General features: G+C 32.1%; 1 protein-coding gene and 1 long non-coding RNA gene across 2 annotated transcripts; both read right to left on the bottom strand.

Annotated features, from left to right (window-relative positions):
- LOC143068843 (uncharacterized) lies at nt 1-25,414 on the bottom strand. The gene is made up of 10 exons (XM_076243182.1): nt 25,279-25,414; nt 14,389-14,436; nt 13,636-13,751; nt 8,777-8,958; nt 8,293-8,320; nt 7,551-7,689; nt 5,081-5,098; nt 4,064-4,123; nt 2,552-2,635; nt 1-1,242 (listed from the first exon to the last, which is right to left on the bottom strand). Exons 1-10 carry the CDS (start codon nt 25,313-25,315, stop codon nt 878-880), a joined length of 1,077 nt encoding a protein of 358 aa, XP_076099297.1. The 5' UTR covers nt 25,316-25,414; the 3' UTR covers nt 1-877.
- LOC143068844 (uncharacterized) lies at nt 17,981-20,017 on the bottom strand. Its single transcript, XR_012976256.1, has 2 exons — nt 19,293-20,017; nt 17,981-18,396 (listed from the first exon to the last, which is right to left on the bottom strand). It is a non-coding gene; the product is annotated as an uncharacterized LOC143068844 (long non-coding RNA).
- Nucleotides 25,415-27,118: the final 1,704 nt, after the last annotated feature.

The following is a 27,118-nucleotide window of genomic DNA, read 5'->3' as shown; positions in this document are numbered from 1 at the left end:
AAATTTATAGAGTATTATTCTCATCATATCATAGACAGAATGCATAGAAATAGTTATAAATGCAACAAATTTTAAAAACAAAACAAAACAGCAAAAAATGGTTTGAGATAAACACAATCAAAATAAGATAAAACCCACTATATACATCTAAAACCAAGTACTAGTCTACATCGATGTAAAGGGGTATTCTATATCGAATATAAATGTAACTAAATTATGGACGGATTTCATTACGTATATCCCAACTGTAATGACTACTTATATCACAACTGAAATGACAGACATTTTCCCCAAATGAAATTGTCTAGCACACCAACATTGAAATACAAATACAATATATATTTATAAATCTCAAATTGGAACATGAAAAAATTGTATATATTATGTTTGTCTCATAAAAACAATTAACGGTAACGAGACAATCTTTCAGTTGATTTGTTAACACGTTTTATAACTGTAATGGCATACTAAATAGACAGTTTCATTTGAACCTTTAAGCGAATTATTCAAAACCTGTGTGAATATGTCTACTTACATTTATATCACAATTAAAATTATATAAAAACGAAAAGCTCATCTTTGTAAATTTATGACTTGTGCATTTCAAATGCATGCCCAAAATATCCACATAGACTTGTTTCTGTTATTGATTCATGATAAATGGCACACAAACTTCTTAAATTAGGCAGACCTGCTGCCATCTGTTGGTTGAAAGACATACAAAAGACAAAAAACGAAAATTCAATTAATGTGTGACATCCTTCATTCGATCTTAGTAAATTTATGTATAGGTTACTATGTTTAGCAATTGTAACATATATCTTATGAAGAAAACACAATAAAATCCTTCAAATGTTTTGCAAAACAAGTGTGACATCTATCCTCCACACCCTCCACACCCTCCTCCGCATCCTCCTCCACACCCTCCTCCTCCGCATCCTCCTCCACATCCACCGCCATCACCACACCCGCCCCCATCACCTCCATCACCAAAGTCACCACCATCCCCATTATCTCCGGCTTCAAAATCCCCGACATCATTATCATCATATCCGTAATGTCCATTGTCGTGATCACAGTCATAGTAATTATTCTCCATGTTACCTCCACGACTTCCAAAATTGCTCCAACTTCCCCAGTATCCACCATATGGATGCGGTCCCCAGCCCCAACCATACCCCCATCCATAGCCTGGACCGTATCCACCAATACCATAGCCTAATGCACCTCCTAAAAGCATTCCTAAAAAAATAAAGTGAAATTAAAACTAGTTTAATCAAACGTGTTTCAATGATGCCTTTGTATTTGTTTTACAACACAGTAATGACACATTCGACGATTAAAATAGCAGTGTTTGTAAATGTATAAAAAGGTTCCTATAATTTATCACGAAAAAAAATATTTAGGAAACCTTTTAACATCTTCCATGTTTGAATCGGAACTTTCGTCACAATCATAATTACAATGAATGTGTATTATGGTATCAAAACGTTTTTTATTGCTCAAAAAGAACAAATGGTTTTTCAACTTAGTAACGTCTTCTCCAAACATTTATATCAAAGTATAAAAAATATACTTCTAAAAAAGGCTGACCTGGCATGTTTAGTTGCTAAGGAATAAACACAAATTTCAAATATATATATATATCAAAACCAATCTGCATACAAAACATTGTAGACCAGCCATACATAGTCGCCGAGGAACATAGCGCTACACAGATTTTGTTAAATACCAAATGATAATGTTTGGTTTGAATTTTTTTTAAAAGGTATTAAAAACAGTTTTGTTTACACCACAAAGATATTTCTTTATTTCTATCAATTGATTGTTACATTTTCTTCTGCAAGACTAATTTTAAGCTTCTTTTAGAGTATAAATAAAATTCACAATTAGATTGAAATAATACATGATATAACATCAATCTAATAGGTTTATATTATTAATCTAACTTATTCCTACTCCTTTGTGTAACACATTCTTTTTGTAGAAACAGTTTTTGTTTATGCAAGGCCTTTATGCTTTCTCTATATATAACGATATTTTCATACATCTATGACGTTCAAAGTCCATGGCAATGTCATTCCTGGTAAAATCATTATATTATATCCCAAAAAGCAACAAATTCATTATTTATCTTTGATTGTATGTATTTAGTAAATGAGAGGTCTATATCCTAACCATTGACAGAAAAAAAATCCTAGGTATATAGAAACGATCATGTCAAATATCGATTCTAATGCCACATTGTTTGTAACGTTCATTTTGATTAGATAACGTCACCAATTGTCATGGCATCAATTCGCAATGCTATGAAAAGTACGTACAAGCGCAGGCGACGTATGACAGACTTTATATGTATGACTGACGTTGTTTTCTGTGGGTTTCATTAGAATGGAGATAACAATATTTTATTATAGTCGCCAGTAAGCTTAATTTGCGACCATCAAATCAACAATTATAACACAATATAGTTATCTCCTAATTCTTAATAAATATCGTTAAAGCTTAACAAACGATTATTTCATCAAAACTAATTCCTGCTTCAACTTACCAGTTGCAAAGTCATTATTGTCACGATGTCCTCCTCCTCCTCCACCATTCTGTACTACAACAGATGTGTGACCACCTCCTTGACCTTATTTGGTAATATATCAAGAAATGAATAAATTCATTATTCTTATTAAATTTATGTTTGATGTCACAAGTCTTCGGTTGGCTGAAAAAAATCTATCAGCTCTCAGGCCGTAATTAGTAATATATCAATATATAAATGAAATCATTATTATTATATTATTCAATTTTAGATGTGACAAGTCTTCTGATTGGCCGAAAGTTTATTTCTCTATCAGTTCATAGACATAATTTTGTCATGTAACATTCAGATCATCAACGTTGTTCATGATTTACTCTATAAAATTGAATTGAGAAATAATTTATACGGAATGGTTAATATTTTTTTCTGTCTATTCGAAATAACCTAAAAGATGTGTAGAACACTTTTAAATAATCACTGTTCTTCAGTGTGCATCACATTTTTAGTGTTATTTCATCATATACAGAAAAAATAATATACTTGTAGTAATTCTTTAAATAATATTATTTAAAAGTAATTTTTTTATATGTTGTAATTAATATTTGAGGATCTTTTGATACATTGAAAATTTACCCATTTGTCAGAAAATGAACTTTTGAACTGCCACTTCATAAGAATTTTTCAACTGGATAATTTGTGACTGTCAGTTATATAAAATCATCTGGACTTTTAGTTACTCCATGGCCAGCAAATTGACACAAAGATACCACTAAATACATGATAGGGTGGAAGATATCAAAAGGACAATCATAAACACACAAAAAAGTTAAATGACGAACAGATATTAAACAGTTTACAAAACACTACACGGAAAACTAAAGACGGAATACTGTAAACCAACTTACTTTCGCAGATACTTTATTTCGCGTTTTACCCTTTCAAGTCTATTTCGCGGATATTTAATTTCGCGATTTTCTAATTTCTGGATATAGTTTAATAAGGAAAGATCTAAGTTTGACATATTCGCGACGATTTATATTCGCGTTATTTTTCTACTCGCGAAAGTCGCGAAAATAAGTTGGTTTACAGTAATACGAACCCGAGCAAAAGACGGTTAGATCATTTACTTATTTATATATTAATATCTAAATATTACTTGTTGAGACAAAGAGAACAGGATTGTGGTTTCATAATTGATTTCCATGGTCACATTTATTCCATAACGGTCAACCAAATCATGATGACTTACACACACATTTTGGAAGGATGATTTTGATAAATCATATAATTGCAATCTAGATGAACAGAAAAAAACACTTTCAAGTATTTTTTTTATCATATTTCTGATTAAGTTGGCCTGACAAACCTGTCTTACTTGACGAAAAGCTGAATTTCGACAAGGATTCCAGATTTATGGTTATGAATAAGACCAAGAAGACTGTATCCAAAATATATTGTTTAAAGCATTCAATAGCTGAAAAGTTCCACATCAACGAATACATTGTTTATCTTTTGTTTGTATTTACTTACCATTCTGTCTTTGTCTTCCTTGCTGGTTAGGTGGATAGCCATTATTTGTTTGTGGGTAAGCTAAAAAAAAAGAGAGAACAGTATCATAAAAGAACATATCTTAATTTAATCTATAATCTTTACTTGTTTTGATTCCACTTGCAATTCAAGCATTGCCTAGAATGAAAATGTATACTCTTAGTTATGTGAATGATGATTAAAACTATCCGAGATGCAGACAAAATGTAAAATATTTTCCTAAAATAGTGATTTTCGACCTATAATAGTGTTTTACATAAGAATTTGAAAGCTATGATAGATATACTTAATCTTTTAGCAGGCGAACATTGTGAGCAATATAAATCTACAAATCAGCAGATAATACGAATGTTATTGTGAAAAAGTTCTTACGGCAGCTGATGTGCATAAATGACTTTTACGATCCTTTTTAAAAAAAATAATATTTTCTTAAACACTGTTACAGATGAACGATACTCGGTCCATAAATAAATATCAGCCAGGGAAAATTTTCACCGAAAAGTTGCCATTATTCTTGTTGCATTGTACCATTGACAGATTGTTATGCAAATATACCAGGTGAGCAATACAGTGTCATTGAAGTCTTTTTTTTTTTATATATATTTTCAAAATATTTATAAAGTGAAGTAACATTCGTTTTGCAAGTCAAACACAGCGTCTAATATATGATATATTGTGTCTGTTTGTTTTGTTCGCGCATCGTTGTCAATATAGCGGAATTTGATGCGACTGTCGTACAAGTGAGAGGTTAAGCGCTATAAAACCAGGTTCAATTCACAATTTTCAACATTTGAAAATGCATGTACCAAGTCAGGAATATGACAGTTGTTGTCCATTCGTTTGATGTGTTTTAACATTTGATTTTGCCATTTGATTAGGGACTTTCCGGTTTCAATTTTTCTCGGAATGCAGGATTTTTGTGATTTTACTTTTTTCTTATAGTTTGAATATAATACAGTGACATTTTTTTTTTAAACTTATTAAAAATACCGGACTTACCAGCATTGTTGTTAGCAGCTGCAAAAGGAAAAATTGAATCAGATTGCAGTTTATACAAGTTGTACATATTTCATAGTTTATATTATGAATGACCTAGCATGTTTTGTTCTGAATTTTTTATGTACATGTATTTGGCTTTTGAACGAAGTTTTTATTAAATACACTTGAATACTTATGAGCTATATGATCAAAATATGCCTATGATATAACAGGTTCATCAATCAAAGGATTTTTTCCCTAAGGGAGATTAACTCTTATTTCCATCTAAAATTTATAATGTACACTTTTACTCTTATCAAAACCTGAACTCGAATAACTTTTTTTTTGTGGTATATAATAAATGAATAGTCTTGAAATAGGTAGATGTCAGACGTATTAAAAAAAACAAATGAAATCGACGAAAACCTTTTTTTTTTTATTTGTCAATGAACAATTAATTCATTTTCAAAAAAATGAGAAACATTGCTGTTAGATAAAGTTTCGTTTCACTAATGAGAATAATCATAGGATCACCGACTTCACATTTTGTTTGCTTTAACTATATTCGTAGAGAAAAACACTCAAAACGAGGTTTGAAGAACAATCTTTGAATACAAAATTTAATCCTGGTATCTATGATGAGTTTATTGATTATTTGTTACGTCTTTGGTCATGTTTAAACATCTTTAAACAAACAAAACTCTGAAACAATATCAAGATATATGATTTCTTGATCGACAACATATTTGATAAAATTGAGAATGGAAATGGGGAATGTGTCAAAGAGACAACAACCCGACCAAATAAAAAACAACAGCAGAGGGTCACCAACAGGTCTTCAATGTAGCGAGAAATTCCCGCACCCGGAGGCGTCCTTCAGCTGGCCCCTAAACAAATATATACTAGTTTAGTGATAATGAACGCCATACTAATTTCCAAATTGTACACAAGAAACTAAAATTAAAATAATACAAGACTAACAAAGGCCAGAGGCTCCTGACTTGGGACAGGCGCAAAAATGCGGCGGGGTCAAACATGTTTGTGAGATCTCAACCCTCCCCCTATACCTCTAACCAATGTAGTAAAGTAAACGCATAACAATACGCACATTAAAATTCAGTTCAAGAGAAATCCGAGTCTGATGTCAGAAGATGTAACCAAAGAAAATAAACAAAATGACAAAAATACATAAATAACAACAGACTACTAGCAGTTAACTGACATGCCAGCTCCAGACTTCAATTAAACTGACTGAAAGATTATGATTTCATCATATGAACATCAGGCACAATCCTTCCCGTTAGGGGTTTAGTATCATACCATCATAACATATATGAGAAGAACATAACCCGTGTCATGCCAACAACTGTTTTTAAAAAAATAATGTGTTTAGTTCCGATGCAAAGACCTTATCAGTGACTCAATATTAACACCAAAATATGCAATCTTTAATGACTTGACAACAGTATCGTAATTATATCCCTTCTTAATAAGTCTATTCAAAGGTTTTGTAAGTTTCTGAGGTGAATACTGACACCTTTGTGCTTTATAAAGAATATTACCATAAAAAATTGGATGTGAAATACCTGAACGTATTAGAAGTCTGCATGTTGAGCTATATTTACGAATGATGTCTTTATACCGATGATAAAATTTAGTAAATGTTTTGACTAGTTTGTGATATCGAAAACCCTGGTGTAATAATTTTTCAGTAATACATAAATTTCTCTCGTTAAAATCTAAAACATTGTTACAGGTATGTTTGAGGACGGGTTTCCCAACAACAATCGGCATTTCCATGGGAACCAACTCTGCTACTCTTACCGACTTGTTGGTTTATTTATAGAGTGCTTAATTTATACAGAAACTTCTAATGGGGAATAACACATCTAGCATTATCCTTTAGCTTCACGTTCCGCTATATCAGATATATATAGTTGATAAACTCTCTCTAAAATAATTCAGAGTTTGGTGACTATGTTTAAACGCATATATTCTACCGAACTTAAAATGAATACAATTAATTATTCCTGCTATCGTGACTAACATCATTATTTTATTCACTATGATGGCCATGGATTTGTTATACGTTATTGTCATATCCGCACTGTGTTCTTAGTTTGGGACACAAGCGAATATGACATATCATCGATTTATTACTTTCAATGACTAACAAACAAGTGTCAATAGTTTATCAGGATTTGCTGTATCACCTGAACTTACTCGCCACGCCGTTTGGTTATTCTTTTTCAATTTTTTTTTTACTGTTTTTGTCAATTTAGCTTGATCATCAAGTTGATTGTTTTTCTTTTAATTGTTATCTTTTTCTCTTTTGGTTCAAGTTAAACAGTTCATCAGTATATTTTTATATTCACTTGAACATGTTGAAGTTCAATATGAATAAGCTCTATGCAAAATTTTACAAAACATAATGACATTGAAAAATTACTCTTTTGTGACCTTTTAAGATTTGTTTCTTCTTCACACTTACGATGCACAGCATTAGTATTGAATCCATATGGTGGTGGGTGACCATTTTGTTGTGGTTGACCATTCTGTTGTGGGTGACCATTCTGCTTTGCATGGTGAGAATGAGGCGGTCGTTCTGGTCTTGGAGGTGGTGGAGGTAGCTAAAATAAAATATACAATTTAATAAATAAAAATCCGGAGAAAAATTCAGTTGATAAAACAGCTTCCATTGATAAAATTTAAATTTACTGTTTTGCATATTTATCAGACAGAAAGGAAAACAAAATTGTATTCTCTAAAATGTGTCTCAATGAATATTGAATTGGGCAATCACTTGTTTTACAGAAACATAACAAAGATGATTCAAGTATTTAAACTAAAGCTATATTTATAAGTATGAAATTTCCATTTAATATTACCTCAAGTATAGCTAAAGAGATATTAATTGTCGGAATGCGCACGAAACTGATACCGTTAATGTTTTTCTACCACTGTGTTGATACCTCGGGGGGGGGGGAACAAGTCGCTGAAGGTGACACTAGTTCAATGGTAAGCACTGAGTACTGACATGAAAATACTAGTACACACATTGTTTCATTGAAATTTTCGAAATCATATAAAATCAAGGAATGTATCCCTTTTAGGTTTTTGATTTTTCAAATATATATTACGGCTGTGATCGACATTGTAGATACACATATTACCGAACCACACATCTGGTCAGAAAAAAACATTTACTGTTAATATTATTGTCTTGTACTTACTGTTGGTTTTATAGCATCTAGCCAAGCCCTGTAAAAAATTAATATATAAAATGAAATATATAAAATAATGAAAAAAATTATCACATCTACACAAGCTTTGTCATATGTCTTATGTCTATCTCTTGAATCTCCTTACGTGACAAGTTAACACTACAACTATTGAAATTATGTTTCTTTATACAGCAAATGTGAATGAGTTGTTTAGAGTGAATTTTCAAGATTATATTGATATATGTAAATAAATATTAGTGTAAACATATTGTGCGATATCTTTGATATGGCCAAACAATAACCAATTTCCTTTCCATTACATTTTACAAATGCTTTTCAAAGAGTTCATTTAAGACGAATAAGGAGCATATTTCGGGTTTTAATAAACAATGCTGGGCACATTTAATACTGATTTGAGTGTTCACATGATTGTTGAATAACTGGACGTCCTCGGGTTTTCAGGACATACATATTGATCTGAAATCAAACTCACTTCATTTCCTCGTCTCCGCCATCAAACAATATCCAGCTCATGACAATATTTTGTTTGTTTGTTCCTTTCCTGAAAATATTAGGTATACCCATCATATGTGTTGCCAATATGCCTTTGGGAAGCTCTGGTCTGCCTGTTATATGAAGGCACATTGGTCCGACTGCCATATAATTTGCTACCATCTGAAATCGACAACTACCATGTTAGATTAAAAGTAATCAAAGAGGGTAGTAAATCGTGGTTTCATACCATTGAAATAGAAAAGAAACAGGAAAACAATATTCTGGCTAGCTTAATCTTGACAGGGAGATTTTATAAACACTCAGGGATCAATGAATAATTATATATATTTATGTATGTATGAAGATAAATTGAAAGCAAACATTTGGTCGACCGCTTTTTTACGGAGCCCCGCTAGGGACATGCAAAGAAAAATAATATATATTGTGCGCACAACTTAAATAATTTGTGCGCACAAAATAATATAGTGTGCGCACAAAATAATATATTGTGCGCACAACTTAAATATATTGTGCGCACAACTTAAATATACTGTGCGCACAATTTAAATATATTGTGCGCACAACTTAAATATATTGTGCGCACAACTTAAACATATTGTGCGCACAATTAAATATATTGTGCTCACAACATAATATAGTGTGCGTTAAATTCTTTGACCTTACACATGGTACGGAGCTTCAATGTCTTCTTTTTAAAGTGACAGGATGGAGAAATGCATAAGGTTTTCATTTGAAATGGGCTAGATTACATGGAAATACTCTAGCAAAAAATCATCAGTGCATTTGTATCGACTCCTGACATGAATACTGAATAAATTACGTTTATTTCGTCTGAAACTTGGTTTACCAACAGATGCGTCGGAAGCCTCCACAGAGTTTATTGGAACGGTTTGAAACAGACTTAATTGGCAATAGAGCGAGGACACTATCGAACCTATGTAGACTTTCGTGTAACAAATATACAACAGTACTACTATTTGCACTTATGCATTATACTTTATTTCTGAGAATCTCAAGATTTTGTTTTATTGAAACTAGACTGATATGTTCCTCAATTCACGACTTTGATTATGTTATGCTCCGTCGACGAAGGAGATGGCCATTATGTTTAAAAGTCTTTACGTCCGTTCATCAGTCCGTCTCTGTTTATGGTAAATGATTTGGTTATAGTTTATGGTGAAGTTTTAGCGTCATCAACTTAAATGAATAATGTGGTTTCCCTCAATATATCATTGTAAAAGTGTAGAGTAAGTCAAATCCACTTAAAACTGAATACACGTACACAAGGTTTTTTTTATCATTAAAGATGACTATGTTTGTTCACGATTAAGTACGGTTTTGACCCAAAATGTACTGTTCGTTATTGAAATGTGAAGGTGTGTGCAGTCTAAGAAATTCACTATGAAATGAAATAGAGATAAAACTGAGTACATATATAAATTAAAAGATGCAATATGAGTGCCAATGAGACAGCCTCTCCATCCAAATCATAATTTATTAAAAGTTAACAATAATTGGTTATAGTACGGTCTTCATTACGGAGCGTTGGCGCACACCTAACAGCAAACTATAAAAGGCCCAAAATGACTGTAACAAAACGATAAACATATATGAACTACACCAATAAACGACTACCACTGAATAACAAGTTTCCGACGTAGAACAGTATGCTAATTATGAATTAGAATTTTTTTAAGAGTTGTGTACAAATGTTTCAGGCCAAGTTCTGATTCATTCGATTAAAAGAAGAGAGGGCAAGAGGTCACTGATAGTATCTTTTTTTGATCGATTTCTTATACAATTTTACAGAATATTGTTCGTATTAATTATGAAACTGAAATGTTACGAAGCAATTTAGGAATAGTCAATGAAAAAGTATTCCTCAGTGGTATGTTTTGAAAACAAACGAAACAATTATGATTCAATTTTTTCCAAATATGGGCCGTTTTGGGGCATCATTTATTCAAAAACTTGTGGCCCGATTGATCGCGATCATGAGACAACATAATACATATACACCATAGCTCATACAAATACGAGTTATATACTTCTCATATATTGAGGTGTGGATCTGGCATACCAGTAACTGCTAGTAGTGCTTTGTTAATTTATGTATCATTGTCATTTTGTTTAGTTTCGTTTGTTACCTATTCTGACATCGGACATCGGACACGGACTTCTTTTAAACTGAGTTTTACTGTCGGTATTGCTGGGTTTTGCTGGTTTTTTTTTTATCTGCATTGGCTAGAAGTACAAAAGGAGGGTTGAGATCTCACAAAAAATGTTTAACTCCGCCGCATTTTTGTGTCCGTCCAAGGTCAGGAGCCTCTGGCCTTTGTGTTAACTTGGTCTTCTATGAATTTTGATTTTAATTTCTTTTATATATTTTGGATAGATAAAGGAAGATGTGGTATGAATGCCAATGAGATAACTCTCCATCCAAGTCACAATTTATAAAAGTAAACCATTATAGGTCAAGGTACGGTCTTTAACACGTAGCTTAGGATCACAACAAACAGCAAGCTATATAAGGGTCCCCAAAATTACTAGTGTAAAACCATTCAAACCGGAAAACCAACGGCCTAATCTATATAAAAAAAACGAGAAACGAGAAACACTTAAGAAGTTTAGCATGACGTCCATAATCGCTGAACTAGTACATATTTTTGTTTATGGGCCAGCCTTTGGGTGCGAGATTTTCTTGCTGTATTGAAGAACCAAATGTATCTGAGAAACAAACCTTATAAAACATGCGCGCCTTATAATTATTCTGTACATTAAATACAGTTAAACTATACCTTTATTATCGTATCTAAAAAATAGACCAATTCTGAGATATTTAAAATTGACCAATAAACCATAAAAATAAAGTCAAGGTCAGACAAATATATATATATACATTACAATCATTCCATAAAACAAATAAAGTTCACTTATTCCTTATAGTATCTGCAAAACAGACCAAACAAGAATCAAATAACACGAACCACGAATATAAAATCAAGGTCAGATTAATATTTCTGCAAGATAGACAATAACACCATACAAACATTTCGTACACCAAATATATCTAGCTAAATGCTTACTGTATCCGAGAAATACACCAAAACACAAATATATTTAAGTTGTGCGCACAATATTTTTTTTTCTTTGCATGTCCCTAGCGGGGCTCCGTACTTTTTCAATATATGTGTTTTCGACAGTAAAACGAAGATTCTGTTTTGATTGTCGAATGCCTAATGTAAACGTGAAGTTGATGAATAAGGTATACCTTATAAGAATCTTAAGTTACATCAATAACTTTTTTTTTGTATTAAGTAAAACGTCACAGCACACCTTAGAGATGTGTATATCATATCATAGATTTAATGTGTTGTGGTTATATGGTAAACGTATCTGTATGTGTGGGTTTATCTGGTAACATTTAAAACGAAAGGTCTTAATGATAAGAAGGAAAATATTCTCCTTTATAATTAGAGTTAAAGTTATGCCTTCAAAATATGAGTTCATTCGTACAGTCTACGGTTTTTATATATCTCAACTTGTACGATTCGCTCGTGTATGTAACAATGTTTTAGATTTTACCGAGAGAAATTTATGTATTACTGAAAAATTATTACACCAGGGTTTTCCATATCACAAACTAGTCAAAACATTTACTAAATTTTATCATCAGTATAAGGACATCATTCGTAAATATAGCTCAACATGTAGACTTCTTATACGTTCAGGTATTTCACATCCAATTTTTATGGAAATATTTTTTATAAAGCACAAAGGTGTCAGTATTCACCTCAAAAACCAATAAAACCTTTGAATAGACTTATTAAGAAGGGATATAGTTACGATACTGTTGTCAGGTCATTAAAGATTGCATATGTTGGCGTTAATATTGATTCACTTATAGGGTCTCTGTAACGAAACTAAACACATTTATTCAAAAACCAGTTGTTGGCATGACACTGGTTATGTTCTTCTCATATATGTTATGATGGTATAATACTAAACCCCTAACGGGAAGGATTGTGCCTGATGTTCATATGATGAAATCATAATCTTTCAGTCAGTTTAATTGAAGTCTGGAGCTGGCATGTCAGTTAACTGCTAGTAGTCTGTTGTTATTTATGTATTATTGTCATTTTGTTTATTTTCTTTGGTAACATCTTCTGACATCAGACTCGGACTTCTGTTGAACTGAATTTTAATGTGCGTATTGTTATGCGTTTACTTTTCTACATTGGCTAGAGGTATAGGGGGAGGGTTGAGATCTCACAAACATGTTTAACCCCGCCGCATTTTTGCGCCTGTCCCAAGTCAGGAGCCTCTGGCCTTTGTTAGTCTTGCATTATTTTAATTTTAGTTTCTTGTGTACAATTTGGAAATTAGTATAGCGTTCATTATCACTAAACTAGTATATATTTGTTTAGGGGCCAGCTGAAGGACGCCTCCGGGTGCGGGAATTTCTCGCTACATTGAAGACCTGTTGGTGACCTTCTGCTGTTGTGTTTTTTTCTATGGTCGGGTTGTTGTCTCTTTGGCACATTCCCCATTTTCATTCTCAATTTTATTAAGGACTTTCTATCTCAGGAATGAATTAGCTTAGCTGCATTTGGCAAAAACGTTCGGAATTTTGGTTCCTCAAAGCTCTTTAACTTCGTACTTTCGTTGGCCCTGTAGAGTCTTTTTATTGGAGGTTCATGCAAATATGAGTTTTTTGTAGATAAAACGCGAGTCTGGCGAATAAAAATATTAGCCAGATATCCTTAATGATTTTTTCACAATCAAATGACGATATTAAAATTTTAATATATAACAAAAAAAGTTGTAAAAAGTCACCTTCAGTTTGACACCACCCATGTGCTGGTAGCTACTGTGGTTGTAGAACCATATTAGACTGCTGTCTTGAAACAGTACAAAATATCGAGATTGCCAGCCTTTGATAAAGAATCCCTCTGTGAACAAATTTATGTATATTGATATTTATTATAAACCTTCATATTAGAAATAAACTACAGACAAAGGTGTATTTATGTGATGTTAAAGGGAAAAAACAAATATACCGAAATCCAAAGAAAATTCAAGACGGAAAGTCTTTATCAAATAGCAAAATCAAAAGCTCAAACACATTAAACGAATGGAAAACAGCATTCATATTCCTGACTTTGTAGACAGTATCTTAATTAATATAGAAAATAGTAAATATTATTATCTATAATTGCAAGAAGATACAATATTTATATTTATAAATGATAATGTTAGAACGGGATATTCTAAAAAAAAAAAAACGTTGTGTTATAGTTTTTTTTCAATTTACTACGTGATGTGCCATTAATAAGATATCTTAACCATATATAAATGGAAAGTCGCAACTAACAAAGATTTTATTTCGTTGATATAGTAATAGCGAGTTTGATAAGATTGTCGCATCAAAAAGAGTGGCTTCAGTGCACTATTTGCTGTTATATCTATTACTCTCAGCTATGAAATTAATATCCTTAACCTGTCAAAAATTGCTATTTTCTTTCGTGATACTATTATCCTTATTTTTGTCAAAGTTTTGTCATTTATGTTGACTATTTTCATACGTACTTTCATGAATCTTCAGATAGCCTGTCTTTACTACAGGTGCAATTGGTCCTTAAAAAATGCAAAGTTTAATGTACATTTTAAAAAGGAAATGTTTTCTTAACATATTAGACATATTTTTTGTTCAATTCTTACGTCATTAAATGTCATTTAAAAATATAAACTTACCTGTTCATTACAATGCATCGTCTTAACTTTCCCTAAAACAGTTTTTGGCAACAAAAAAGGTCATCCGTGCTAGACTTTTATTATGTTCGTTTATCATCCTCAACATTAGAAATTTAGGCTAAACCCATAGTACATTTTGCAATGAAAATACCTTTTTAAAAAATGTGATTTATACAAAAGGTAAGACAAAACCAAGGAGTTAACAAAGAATCATAAACCAAAAGACGTTTACATCAACAGTTACAAATAATAAATAAGAAGCAACACGAACTCCAGTAATAACCGGTAGTGAAATCAGGTGCTCCGGAAGGGTAAGCATTTCCTACACCGTATACGGCACCCGTCGTGTTGTTTCTTTATTCAGTTCGGTAAGGATGGAAGGTTATTATGACTGAGGGAGGATATCAGATTTGATTTCTGTCACACTTTTGTCATAATGGCCAATCAGCTCATGGTGGCGACCTTTTCTTGAGTGATGACCTTAATTTGATTAATTCATAGCGCTGTCCTAGCAACTTTTGAGAAAGCAGTATTCCTCGTTCAACAAAATCAACGTTCTTTGAGCTAGCTCTAGAGTAACGTATCAATTGAGACACATATACTCCATATGCTGGTGCCGCTGGGATGTTGCTACACAGAAATGGAAAGTTGACTATATAAAATCATAAAAATACTGAAGTGTCCCTAATCAAATGACAAAATCAAAAGCTGAAATACAACAAGAAGTAAGAGTATTCTGTCAAATCATTCCACAACTGTCAATAAGAATTCTAAACATGATTGACATCTTAATTTCAAAATGTCCTAAAACTGAGTATTGCGCAATTTCCTGGTAAAAATATTTTCTTTAAGACACTAAGTAGAAAGAAACGGTTAACCTTCAGGAAAAACTGTCGTGCTTATATTTTTTTTTTCTATACATTTCTCTATTACAATTTCTCAAGGTTGATCTCATACAGGCATATTCGACAAAGGGGAGGACTTATATTTTTTCACTGTCTTTTCCTTGAAATCATTTTCAATTGAGGTTAAATTTTTGAACGGAATGGTAACTGCAGCAACATTTAGATTACCATTATTTGAGGCTAGAAATGGCTAGTTTCATGTAAAACATAAATCTATTGAAAAAGTGTGATTCCAGGTACAAATATGGGCTTATCTTGCAAAACCAGGCTACCCAATAGCCATTTCTCCTTTATATGCGTAAAGCTACGGATATCTTTTTAATAAAATTTACTGTTCTGAAATTTTGGAAATCATTTGAAATGAAGGAATGCTTATCTTTCTTTTATAGCTCTGCTTCTTTGTCCGGTTGGCTGTTTGTATTTTTGGTTCTATTTGATTTCATTTGTTCTTCATTGTTTGTTCAAGGTAATGGATTATACTCTATTTTGGCCTCGAGCAGCACTGTGTAAATTAATGGTTGAAATGCATCAGGTGCAATAAATTTTGTGCAGTCAAGGATTTGTATAGTAAGAAGGATTGGAATCTCTCGGTTTATCGTAATCTCTTCCGCGGCGAGACTTCGGTACTCGCCACTATTACTACTACTACTACTCGTCACTTACGATATCGGAACGTGATTTTTTGTACACATGCATCGAGTTGTGTTCTTATTTTTGTCACGTATAGACAATGTTGTAATGGTTAAGGACTTTATTCATTCTTAAACGTAATAATTATTGATTTTCACTCAAGTTTCAATTGACGAAAAAGCATAATTTAACTGTTTTATTTGATGGACATTGTAATGCAATGTGTATAACGGCAGTTGACAATGTGTTTGTATGTTAACTTCTGTAATTTTTTATTTTCAGTCAATTGTCAAAGAAATTTAAAAAAAACTTATTCTTGTAAATTTTGTCATTATAGTTATATGCGAATTTGCATCTTCGGAAACTCTTTCAATCTCGGGAAACAGGTGCAAAACATTTTTTGTGGCAACACATTTCAGGACGAATTACTGCATTGCATTTTATATACATAGTGGCTAGTCATTATCATAAGTTTGGAACAAGTACTGTTAAAGAGGAAGCTCACTGGTAAACCCTATAAAACTGCCTCTGCATGTTACTGTAGCCGGTTTCAATCATCATAAACATATATAGGCATAAAAGAAACGTTAGCCAGTGTGTTATAAATTATCAATGCAAGCAAAATGTTTTAATTGTACTAATAACATTACATCTTTAAATGCACTTTTGTTTCTTATCAGAGCACTTTCGTCAATTTGTGCATGAATTTGATAGGGCAATTTTATAGTGTCAGCTCTCTGTCATACATGTCATACATGTATAACGGCCTCTCAAGTAGTCAGTCATGGAATTATTCCTGGTTATGTATTATTCACGTATAATACAGAAATTAACTTGAAAAGAGCGACTTGTCATATATCAAAGAAGACTATCTTTTTCTGATTGTACATTGGTACACTTTCATATGAGGTATGCAACAGCAGTTTACATCAAGTATTAAAACAAAAGTAATTTCTGTTTGTAACTTTCATGCTTGGTAGGTCTAAACTGTAGTGTCTATAGATATTTATCAATAAATGTCTTTGTAAACATAACTAAAATGTTTCTTGTCTAACAGAAAATACTTTTTGTACAATTTTGCCTTGTATTGACTTTATAGCGCACAGTTACTGATATGCATGTACAACACTGACTTTTGTCTATCAAGGAAAGATTGAATAATTGCTTACCGGTACTTCAACATCCTTTGAACTTTGGTGAACTGAGCTGTCTCATTCGATTGACAATCATACCACATCTCTTTACTCTTAGGTCTTAACTTCAAATTTGGTATAAAAACTATTTTTACAATAAATGTCTTTGTTAAGACGTACATGATAACTATAAAATGGTTATTGTCTAACAGAAGATACTTTTTGTACAATTTTGCCTTGTACATGTATTGATTTTATAGCTCATAATTACGAATATACTGTAAAATACATGTAAAACAATTTTTGTCTATCAAGATATAACAATAGATTGAATAATTGCTTACATCAACATCATTTGTTTATTTGTTGAACTGAGCGGTCTCATTCCATTGGCAATCATACCACATCCCGCATCTCTTAACTCTTATGTCTTAACTTCAAATTTGGTATACAAACAATTTTTTGTGCATGTATTATGTATGGGCTGTTGGTTTCATGTGATAATATTTATCGACCTGCTATGTTGCATGGGTTTTGTTGATGGTGATTGACATACATTCATTGATTCAATCATTGTACATGTAGACTACTAGTTTTTAAAATCTTCATTTGATATTGAATGGATAGTTGTCTCATTTCAATCATATCCCATGTCTCCTTGCTTATTTTACTACACATACATGTACATCGTCAATATACACTCAACACCAAGCGGATTTGAAGTATTAAATGAATATGGCATGTAATGGAATTTAAAAGAAGATGTTCAATGATTTATTTTTATATTAAAATATAGAAATAATCCAATTTGACCCAGGTATCACATGATCATCTATCAAGTCACTATCAAAGTTCCCTACACACAAAGCGTAGCTTTCAAGTTTAGGTAGAAGAGATTAAATGTTAATGATCCAATGAAACATTGTTGGTATATCCTCCATAAATGATATTCAGAGGAATGTTCTGGTCAAAAGTGGCATTCAGTTGTACACTATTATTTCTATTTCTATTTGAAGGCATGCCATATATATCATGTATATCTGTTAGTCCACATGATAAGTGCATGAATGGCCAACTGCTGTTTGCACACAACTGCTTAGACTTTTTGGGGACTTGAATCCTTGTGCCTAGACTTTTCTTCTTAACATTCACCAGTTTGAGCATTTTGGAAAATACTGAAAAAGGTGTAATATAGTTACATGTGGCAATAATAATACAATATCATATGGCTTAAACAATTCCAATATCAAATATGTCGTTAACAATAGCAATACTACCTCAAGATCTCTGCTCGAATAATTATATTTGCAAAATTTATGTTAGATTTCTATGGGTTTATGCAAATTCAGGAATAATTTATATCTGTAGCAATGTTTCTATTGTTTTAAAATAAAATATTTTGCAATATTGTAGGATCAAAAGATGTCGCAAACAAACAAAAAATCAAAAATAACAATAAAAGGAATAAATGTTAGATAACAGAATATCCTTTATATATTATATATATAAAACTCTAACTGGACTTGACTGAAGTATAGTTTAGATAAGTTCGGTCTAGAAAAGATAAAGCTCGGGTACATTTGTAATGCACAGGTTTAAAAAAATTATGACGTCTTGCTATTTTAATTATTTGCTTTGACGCTGTTGCAGGTAAAAATCTTGCAAGGCTATTTTGATTTTTGCTTTGACACCGTTGCAGGAAAACATCTTTCATTGCATTGTTGGATTTGAAGTTGTTGCAGGAAAACATTATTTAGCCTAGCAAAATGCCATAATTAACAGGCATAATAATTAATTGGACTTAAATTTGTAATGCATGTGATATGTGGTATAAACAGATAGAGAAGAAGGGAGTCCATAATAATAACATGCATAATAAAAGGGGGGCAGTGATTTATAATGAAGACCAAAACAGCACTACCCATACATCATTAAAGGCATTAAAGTAGATGAGCTGTGTTGGTGTATTATTATTTTGATGTCAGTAAAAATGTATATTCATTTGTACACAATGTACGTTCACAATACCATGATGCTGGTAAACACTGGGCTGAACATTTGAAAATATTACCATCCATGCATTGTCCCTTTCCACATCGGCAAAGGCAAATCTATGGAGTTTTCTATGGAACATGGCTAGTTAAAATTGATATAAAACTATTTCAAAACACATGGTTTAACGATTTCATTTCGGTATAAACAGGAAGGAAGTATCAGATTATTATGACAACTGGATCCCCTCCCAATTTAGGTCTGGTAAATAGCGATTCATCTGAGAACCACAATGATGTTTAAAGACAGAAAAGTATCACAATTCCCTTATTTAGCGGTTTGAGCTTTCTTCAATACACTTTATCACCAATGTTTTACGTTTGTAAACATGTTTGAACATTAATCTAGGCCAATTGAAGAACTTTATTCATTTTTCCCAAGCCACCCCCATTTTCGCTCCAGAACGCCATTTTTGTTGTAATCAACTCAAAGAAACGTAAAAAAATAGGAAAACTAATGCATCAATCACTACGAAATTTACTCAATACACGAAGAAATCATATATCTATCAGAAAATATAAATTTTATCACTCATCTCCGTTTTTTGAGGAAGGAGTATAAAAATAGAAAATGATGATAGGACCGCCCAATAGGCGGGATAGGGTGAGGTCACTTCGGTCAATATGCAAATTAATTCTATGGAGCCGTGTATTCTTACTGAGATCGTAAAAGTTATTCATAACACCAGAACCATTTTAAACTTCTTATTTTAAGCATAATATTTGATAAATATAGATTGTAGATACTTACATATCGATGTCTATTTGTTTAGGTGATGCAAATGTCAGCCATTAATCAGAGCTTGTTTAGCATTTTCCAGATGCATCACGGGTAATCTCACAAAATCTCGCGCCGCAGAAGATATTATACTACAGTCTATGCAAAAGCCCACGATATTCCAATCCTTCTTACTATACAAATCCTTGGTGCAGTTAATCTTATTTTTAAAATTATTTTCTCATTTGTTTTTCTTGTCCGTGGTATGTATAATCATGAATCTTATTATTTCAGATTATTATTCCACATGTTTTTCTTGTCCGTGTTATGCATGAAATCGTTAATGGTCACTGAACTTACAGGTTTAAACAGTCATGCAATCAATGTAGTATTACTATGGCTTATGATAAAAAAAAATCTACTGAAAGGGGAATAATTCCTACACAAAGAAATAGAAGGACACGTTTACAATGTCGATGAATTAAATTTCCCTCCGTTCGGACTTGTCAATAAAACCAAGTTTAAATGTTGCGCCTACGAAAGTAAGATGTAATATGTTTTCTGATAAGTGCATCTGTCCATCTGTTCGTTCGTCTGTTTGTCCGTCGTTGTATCAAGTACAAACGTATTACACGAATTCATTATAATGTGATTTTTTTGGCAATGACGCTCTCTTTCCCTATAAACGGATATGTTATATTTATTAATATTTTGATATGAGCGTCACTGATGAGTCTTATGTAGACGAAACGCGCGTCTGGCGTACTAAATTATAATCCTGGTACCTTTGATTACTATATATTAACACCACTTGATCGATGCCACTGCTGGTGCCACGTTCTGAGGGTATCACCAGCCAAGTAGTCAACACCAAAATGAATATCAATAATGTGGTCATTTTTTTTATTTTATAAATTTCCTTTCTACAAAACTATGAATTTTTCGAAAAACTAAGGATTTTCTTATCCCAGGCATAGCTTACCTTAGCTGTATTTGGCACAACTTTTTGGAATTTTGGATCCTCAATGCTCTTCAACTTTGTACTTGTTTGGCTTTATTAATATTTTGATATCAGCGTCACTGATGAGTCTTATGTGGACGAAACGCGCGTACTAAATTATTATCCTGGTACCTTTGATAACTAATTATATGGTGAAATCAGTACCTTCTTATACAGGTTAAAGTTTTCGGGAAAGGTATTACAGAAAGATGTGTTCACTCTAAATTTAAACTTAGTACACGTGTTTATTATGATGTGAACTACTCAAAATTATATTGAAAATTCAGAGTTTTACCCTAATTTTACGATTAGCTGAATAAAATTTTTGGAATTTTGGATCCTCAATGCTCTTCAACTTTGTACTTGTTTGGCTTTATTAATATTTTGATATGAGTTTCATTGATGAGTCTTATGTAGACAAAACGCGCGTACTAAATTAGAATCCTGGTACCTTTGATAACTAATTATATGGTGAAATCAATCAGGTTATAGTTTTCGGGAAAGGTATTACAGAAAGATGTGTTCACTCCAAATTTAAACTTAGTACACGTGTTTATTATGATGTGAACTACTCAAAATCATATTGACAATTCAAAGTTTTACCCCAATTTTACGATAAGCTGAATAAAAAAATATGTAGAGAGAGCTGATCGTGGTGTTCTACGGCCACAAATTCTTGTTTCTCTTCGCTTATCTGCTCAAATGGATGTGCGTGTTCTGCATATTGATAAACCTCTTTTGCATGTTATGTACTTAGATGTAGCAGTATGTCTCCTAATGGTTATAGTAAAAGCCTCTGTAAATAGTTCTAAATGTGCATTCTTCTGGCATCTTTTGTTGCTCATCAACGTAAAAGAGAAAAAATCAACTTCTGATCACCAAAACATATTGCACCTCTTTGTACGTCAATGCGTCTGTCCGAAACCATACCGCTGATGTCATTAATTGTCATGTCACTGTGTGTTTGTACGAAGGCTGTTGCCTATAGTTGTTAGATGACGGTATGTTGATCTCTAATCTCTTTTACGTTGTTGTACTGTAGGGTTGATGTTCCGAAGAATTACTCTATGAATGCATTTCATTCTATCACTATAGGACAACATTAAATGCTGTTCATGACCAAATGCAGCAATGTATACGACAATGAATTATGCATCTGGGTTTGGCAAAGTATGAGATAAAGTAAGTATTAAAGCAGCATATAAATATGGTGTTTTTACTGAAGTATCTTCTCCCTCTTGTTCAAGCTTGTCGAAGTCTTTCAAACATAACATCGGGCTAAACAATTTATCACCAACGATGCATTGAATTCACGCTGTTGGTATGGGTTAGCTAGAAAGTATATGACGTTCCTCCAATCAATAAGACATATCTGATAAATATAATGGTATATTATTCCAATGGGAATACCAATCAAATAACATAACTCTCTGACAGTCGGATATCAATATCGTACAATTCGTTGACAAATCTAAGGAAACTTTGCGGAAATAAACTCATCATAGATACCAGGATTAAATTTAGTATTTACGCCAGACGCGCGTTTCGTCTACCAAAAACTCATCAGTTACGCTCGAATCTAAAAGGTTAAAAAGGCCAAATATGTACGTAGTTGAAGAGCATTGAGGACTACACAGTTGAAATGGAATGTTGATAATCAAGTAGAGTTACGCTGCTTCTTTAAGCTCAATGCCTAATTTGGACGATACGTTGTGTTTATCAAAGCTACAAACTAAATGAGAACATTTATCAAAGTATCAATTCCCGCTTGTTGTGCCCTAAGTGACTGTCTAAACTTTCACTCTTCCGATAATACCTTGCAGAACCTTCCAGTTGAAATAAAATATTTAATAGTTTTAAGAGTTCGTCGATCTTGATCAAAATTTATTTTTGATCAGCATGTTTTGAAGATTAATTTCTTTTCTGAACTCTAGCTATCGGTATTTCTTTTACAGTGCGTTAGTTAAGACATCTTGCAGGGGCCTTTTTTTTTTTCGTGGTATGTTTTTTAAACATTTCTTCACAGGCGCTTTATTTTCAACAAAACAGGAAAATAAGAAAAGGGGGTGCGAAATATAAATATACTACTACTATTGTAGCATCGTATAAATTAAGAGAGCAAGAATAATTTAAAGGAAAAGAAATAGATTCGTTGCTTTTATGTTCTTTAGTACCATTTTGATACTTTTGTCTGTATTATAAACCATTTAGTTGGAATACAATAGTGGGATTCAAGCACATAGGCGTCTCTTTAAAGTTATAATAGTTTGAAGTTACCACTTTTAGTTTTTCTACCACAGCCCACTTGTTTTAAAAATAACCATATTTTAAGAAAGAGGATGCAATGTAGATGCTATAAACAGAAACTCTTAAAAGGTTGTCAAGTATTCATTTGTTGTCCCATCATTATCTTCAGATGGGACGATATAAACACAACATTTATGCAAGGCCAACATTTAAAAGGCTCCGAAATGACAATGTAAAACAATTCAAACGAGAATACTAATGGCCTGATTTATGTATTTATTAGTCTGTTTTGTGTAGATCAAACACTTCTGTTTCTAATAAGACAAGGTTTTTTATGGAAGTCGAAACACTGTTTCCTCTAGAATATAATTTCTGTCTGCACGTCTTTATCTTAAGCAGGACTATAAAAAATAGAGAAAAAAAACGTTTGAAAATACTTGGCACTATATGTAGTCTTATAATAATTATATGACCTCGTAAGCACTATTTTCTATTTTTGTTTACTTCTGATGTTTCCTTTTTACTTATTTCTCTATTTATTATTTATTATTTTGTATTTCTATTTTCATATCAATGTGCCACATTTCGTTAATTAAAATGAAAATAATCAGCATAAAACTTTTTTAAATAACGAAAATATAACTTTCAATGTTTAAGTTAAATAGACAACCCCTATATAATGTTCGTGGCTCTTTGTACTTTACTACAAGAAAAATCTCTTAATAAAATACAGAAGTTGAAACAAATCTGTGAGTCTATAGTCAAATCAAATTGATAAAATGTATGAAAGTGTTCAAGCAGAATGTACTTACGAGAGTTAATATATTTCTTTGCCATTTATGGCTCTTTTTTAGAGTTATAAAAGAGTACTGTTGTACAGTATTGGGCCTTATAAGAAACTATGTAATGGTTGCAACGGAGATGATCCATAAGTGCAAACAAAAATCATGATGAACGATTAATTTAAAATATGTCTTTTGATTTTCAAACTTTAATATTAAAAAAATGTCAAGCTGTCTTCATGTTTAAATTTACGAACAGTATATCATATGATCATCTACATTTATATAATATTCTCTCAGGTCAACGACCGAATAGGGCGTCTTCGTGTACTAAGAGAAGACCGAATTTGGTTTTTAAAAGAACATTTAAATGCTCTTGTCTTATGATCTGGAAATATTTGCCAAATTGGTATATTTAGATTTTTAAAGATCATGTGTTCAAACAATTAAATTCAAACTTTACAGAATGGGTTTATTCAACCTATGCTAACATTTTGAAATTAAGGTATAAAATTGTATGAAAAAAATGTTGGCATAGGTGGAAACTTCGTACTTTATTTGGTTTTTTTTTAAAACTTTTTTGCATTCGAGCGTCACTGATGAGTCTTTTGTAGACGAAACGCGTGTCTGGCCTATATACAAAATTATGTCCTGGTATCTATGATGAGTTTATTGTTACAGATTAAGTGTTATAAAAACATAAATTAATTAGGGTCTAATCAATTTACAACCAGTTTAAACCTAGCATTAAAGTTTACCCAATATACAATTTCTTTTACAAGTATTAGTGAAAATGTAGGTAATTGTGTGTGTTGATGATCTCTATTTCATATAGGAATTAGTTCTAAATTAATTAAAGGATTTTGTGAATTATTATTTAAGGAACAATCATTAAGTCATATTCTCAATTCTTATTGACGATTTGTGATGGTAGTACCCAACGTTTTATTAAATATTACGAATGGTTAAATCATGAGAGATTTTTTCTTTAATTTGGTAATAAAATAATTGATATACGTGACAAGAAATAATTTGTTGCCTATTTACGATTTAAAATAGTTCATCTCTCGCTCGTATCCGTAATAATTTATGTGGAGAAATTCAAATATGATATAAGACATTATAAGAAATCATACTGCTAATTTAACGTACTATACCTATGATATTGATTAAGATCTGAATACCTCAGTCTATAGGTGTTCAGATCTCAAACCAAGATAGGTGATCAAAATAGTTTATTTACAAAATGTACGACTTACTTTTAATTCGAATCGCTGCTGGCCCACAACAAGCCATTTTCCATCCAGGATATCGGTATTTACGAAATATCCATACGTCAAACCAAGCGAAAAGAGTTGGCAATGTAAACAACTTAACCGGGAAAACCGGTTCCCATCCAATATTACATAATAATTACATTAGATGTATGATTCATTATAATACATTATTCTGATTGGCTAACTAGCAATCTCGTGATATTCCTTAATCAATTGCAATACACAATGCAACTTTTCATTCATGATGACACGAGGTCCCACAATTAAGTGCACAGGTAAATGAAATAAAAAACTAATAAAAAATGTGTGTTTTCATGATCCTATAGGTAAAAATGTAATTATAAGTATTAAATGCTTTTTTTGTAACTTTATAGGGTTGTAAAAGCGTTGACCGTGCGCACATTTTTAGTATGAAGCGCTTCCGCGCTTCATACAAAATGTACTTCGGTCAACGCTTTTACACCCCAATAAATTTACAAAAAAGAGCATTCAATTCTTAAATAAAAGACAGGTAGATCAGTCATGTTACTCATTATGTAGAAAACTGATACAGGGTGAATTTCGTGTCAATTTATGGCTGTTAAGGACTTGATATCCTCATTAAACTTCACAAAATATACTTTTTATTAGGGAACAAATCTATACAATTTCATCTATACAATCGTAGATATAACGTAACCTCATGGATGCATAATGAAATTTCTTTGTGACGATATTTCGATATTATTTTTTTTTAGTCTGTTGAAAATATTCACAATCTAAATTGCTAAATAAAGTTTACATTTAATAAAAAAAAATCCAGTATACAGGATGGACGCAAGGTACCTGTGTTTTGCGGGGGCGAAGATGCAGTTTTTTTGAGAAGTTTTCCATCTCCTTCATCAGCATCATCATTCATATTTCACAGAATTGTCAATAGCTTGATGAGGAGTTAGTTGACTGAACTAATTATATTTGAATTTCGTTTTAATTGACCAACTGGGGAGTCATAAGAAGAGAATTAGTCTTCAGTGAAACATTTTATGATTTTAAAAGTGCCAATATAGTGACAAATTAAATGAGGAACAATACAAAGGCACTAGACACTATCCCATACAACACGAATCCATATTTAAGATATACAAATACAAATAATTACATTAGATGTATGTATGCCAGTTGAAGGACGCCTCCGGGTGCGGGAATTTCTCGCTACATTGAAAACCTGTTGGTGACCCTCTGCTGTTGTTTTTTTCTATGGTCGGGTTGTTGTCTCTTTGGCACATTCCCTATTTCCATTCTCAATTTTATTCATTATAATACGTTATTCTGATTGGCTAACTGCATAAATTATAACATGTTATTCCTTAAGCAATTGCATTACAGAATAAAACTTATCATTCATGATAACACGAGGTCCGACGATAAAGTTCACAGGTGAATTAAATAAAAACTTGATAAAATTCATGTTTTCATGATCCTAGCTCAAAAATGTAATTATAAGTATTGAATGCTTCTTTTTGTAACTTCAAAGGGATGTAAAAGCGTTGACCGTGCGCACATATTTAGAATGAAGCGCTTCTGCGCTTCATATAAAATGTACTTCGGTCAACGCTTTAACACCCCAATGAAGTTACAAAAAGAAGCATTCAATTCTGAAATGAACCCCAAATGTCATTACAATATAACAAAATTTGTTTTATTGTGTGATCATATAATTAATAATTATCGTTACCGTTATTTTTTGGAGAAAAAATTAACGTGATTCGTCAAAATCATTCGATTGTTTTCATCGTCTTAAAGCAGCAGCATATATAGATATGCTACTCCCAGTCTAAAAGAA

The sequence above is a fragment of the Mytilus galloprovincialis genome, chromosome 3 (genome assembly GCF_965363235.1).
Source record: "Mytilus galloprovincialis chromosome 3, xbMytGall1.hap1.1, whole genome shotgun sequence".
NCBI classification, from domain to species: domain Eukaryota; kingdom Metazoa; phylum Mollusca; class Bivalvia; order Mytilida; family Mytilidae; genus Mytilus; species Mytilus galloprovincialis.
Note: the sequence above shows the minus strand (reverse complement) of the source record. Positions and strands in the feature narration are given on the sequence as shown.

Coding starts and splice junctions, on each gene's coding strand:
- LOC143068843 (XM_076243182.1), bottom strand. CDS start 25,315: ATGGCTTGTTGTGGGCCAGCAGCGATTCGAATTAAAA. Junction 14,437..25,278: donor AGCAGCGATTCGAATTAAAA/GTAAGTCGTACA, acceptor GCATTTTTTAAG/GACCAATTGCACCTGTAGTA. Junction 13,752..14,388: donor CTATCTGAAGATTCATGAAA/GTACGTATGAAA, acceptor ATTTGTTCACAG/AGGGATTCTTTATCAAAGGC.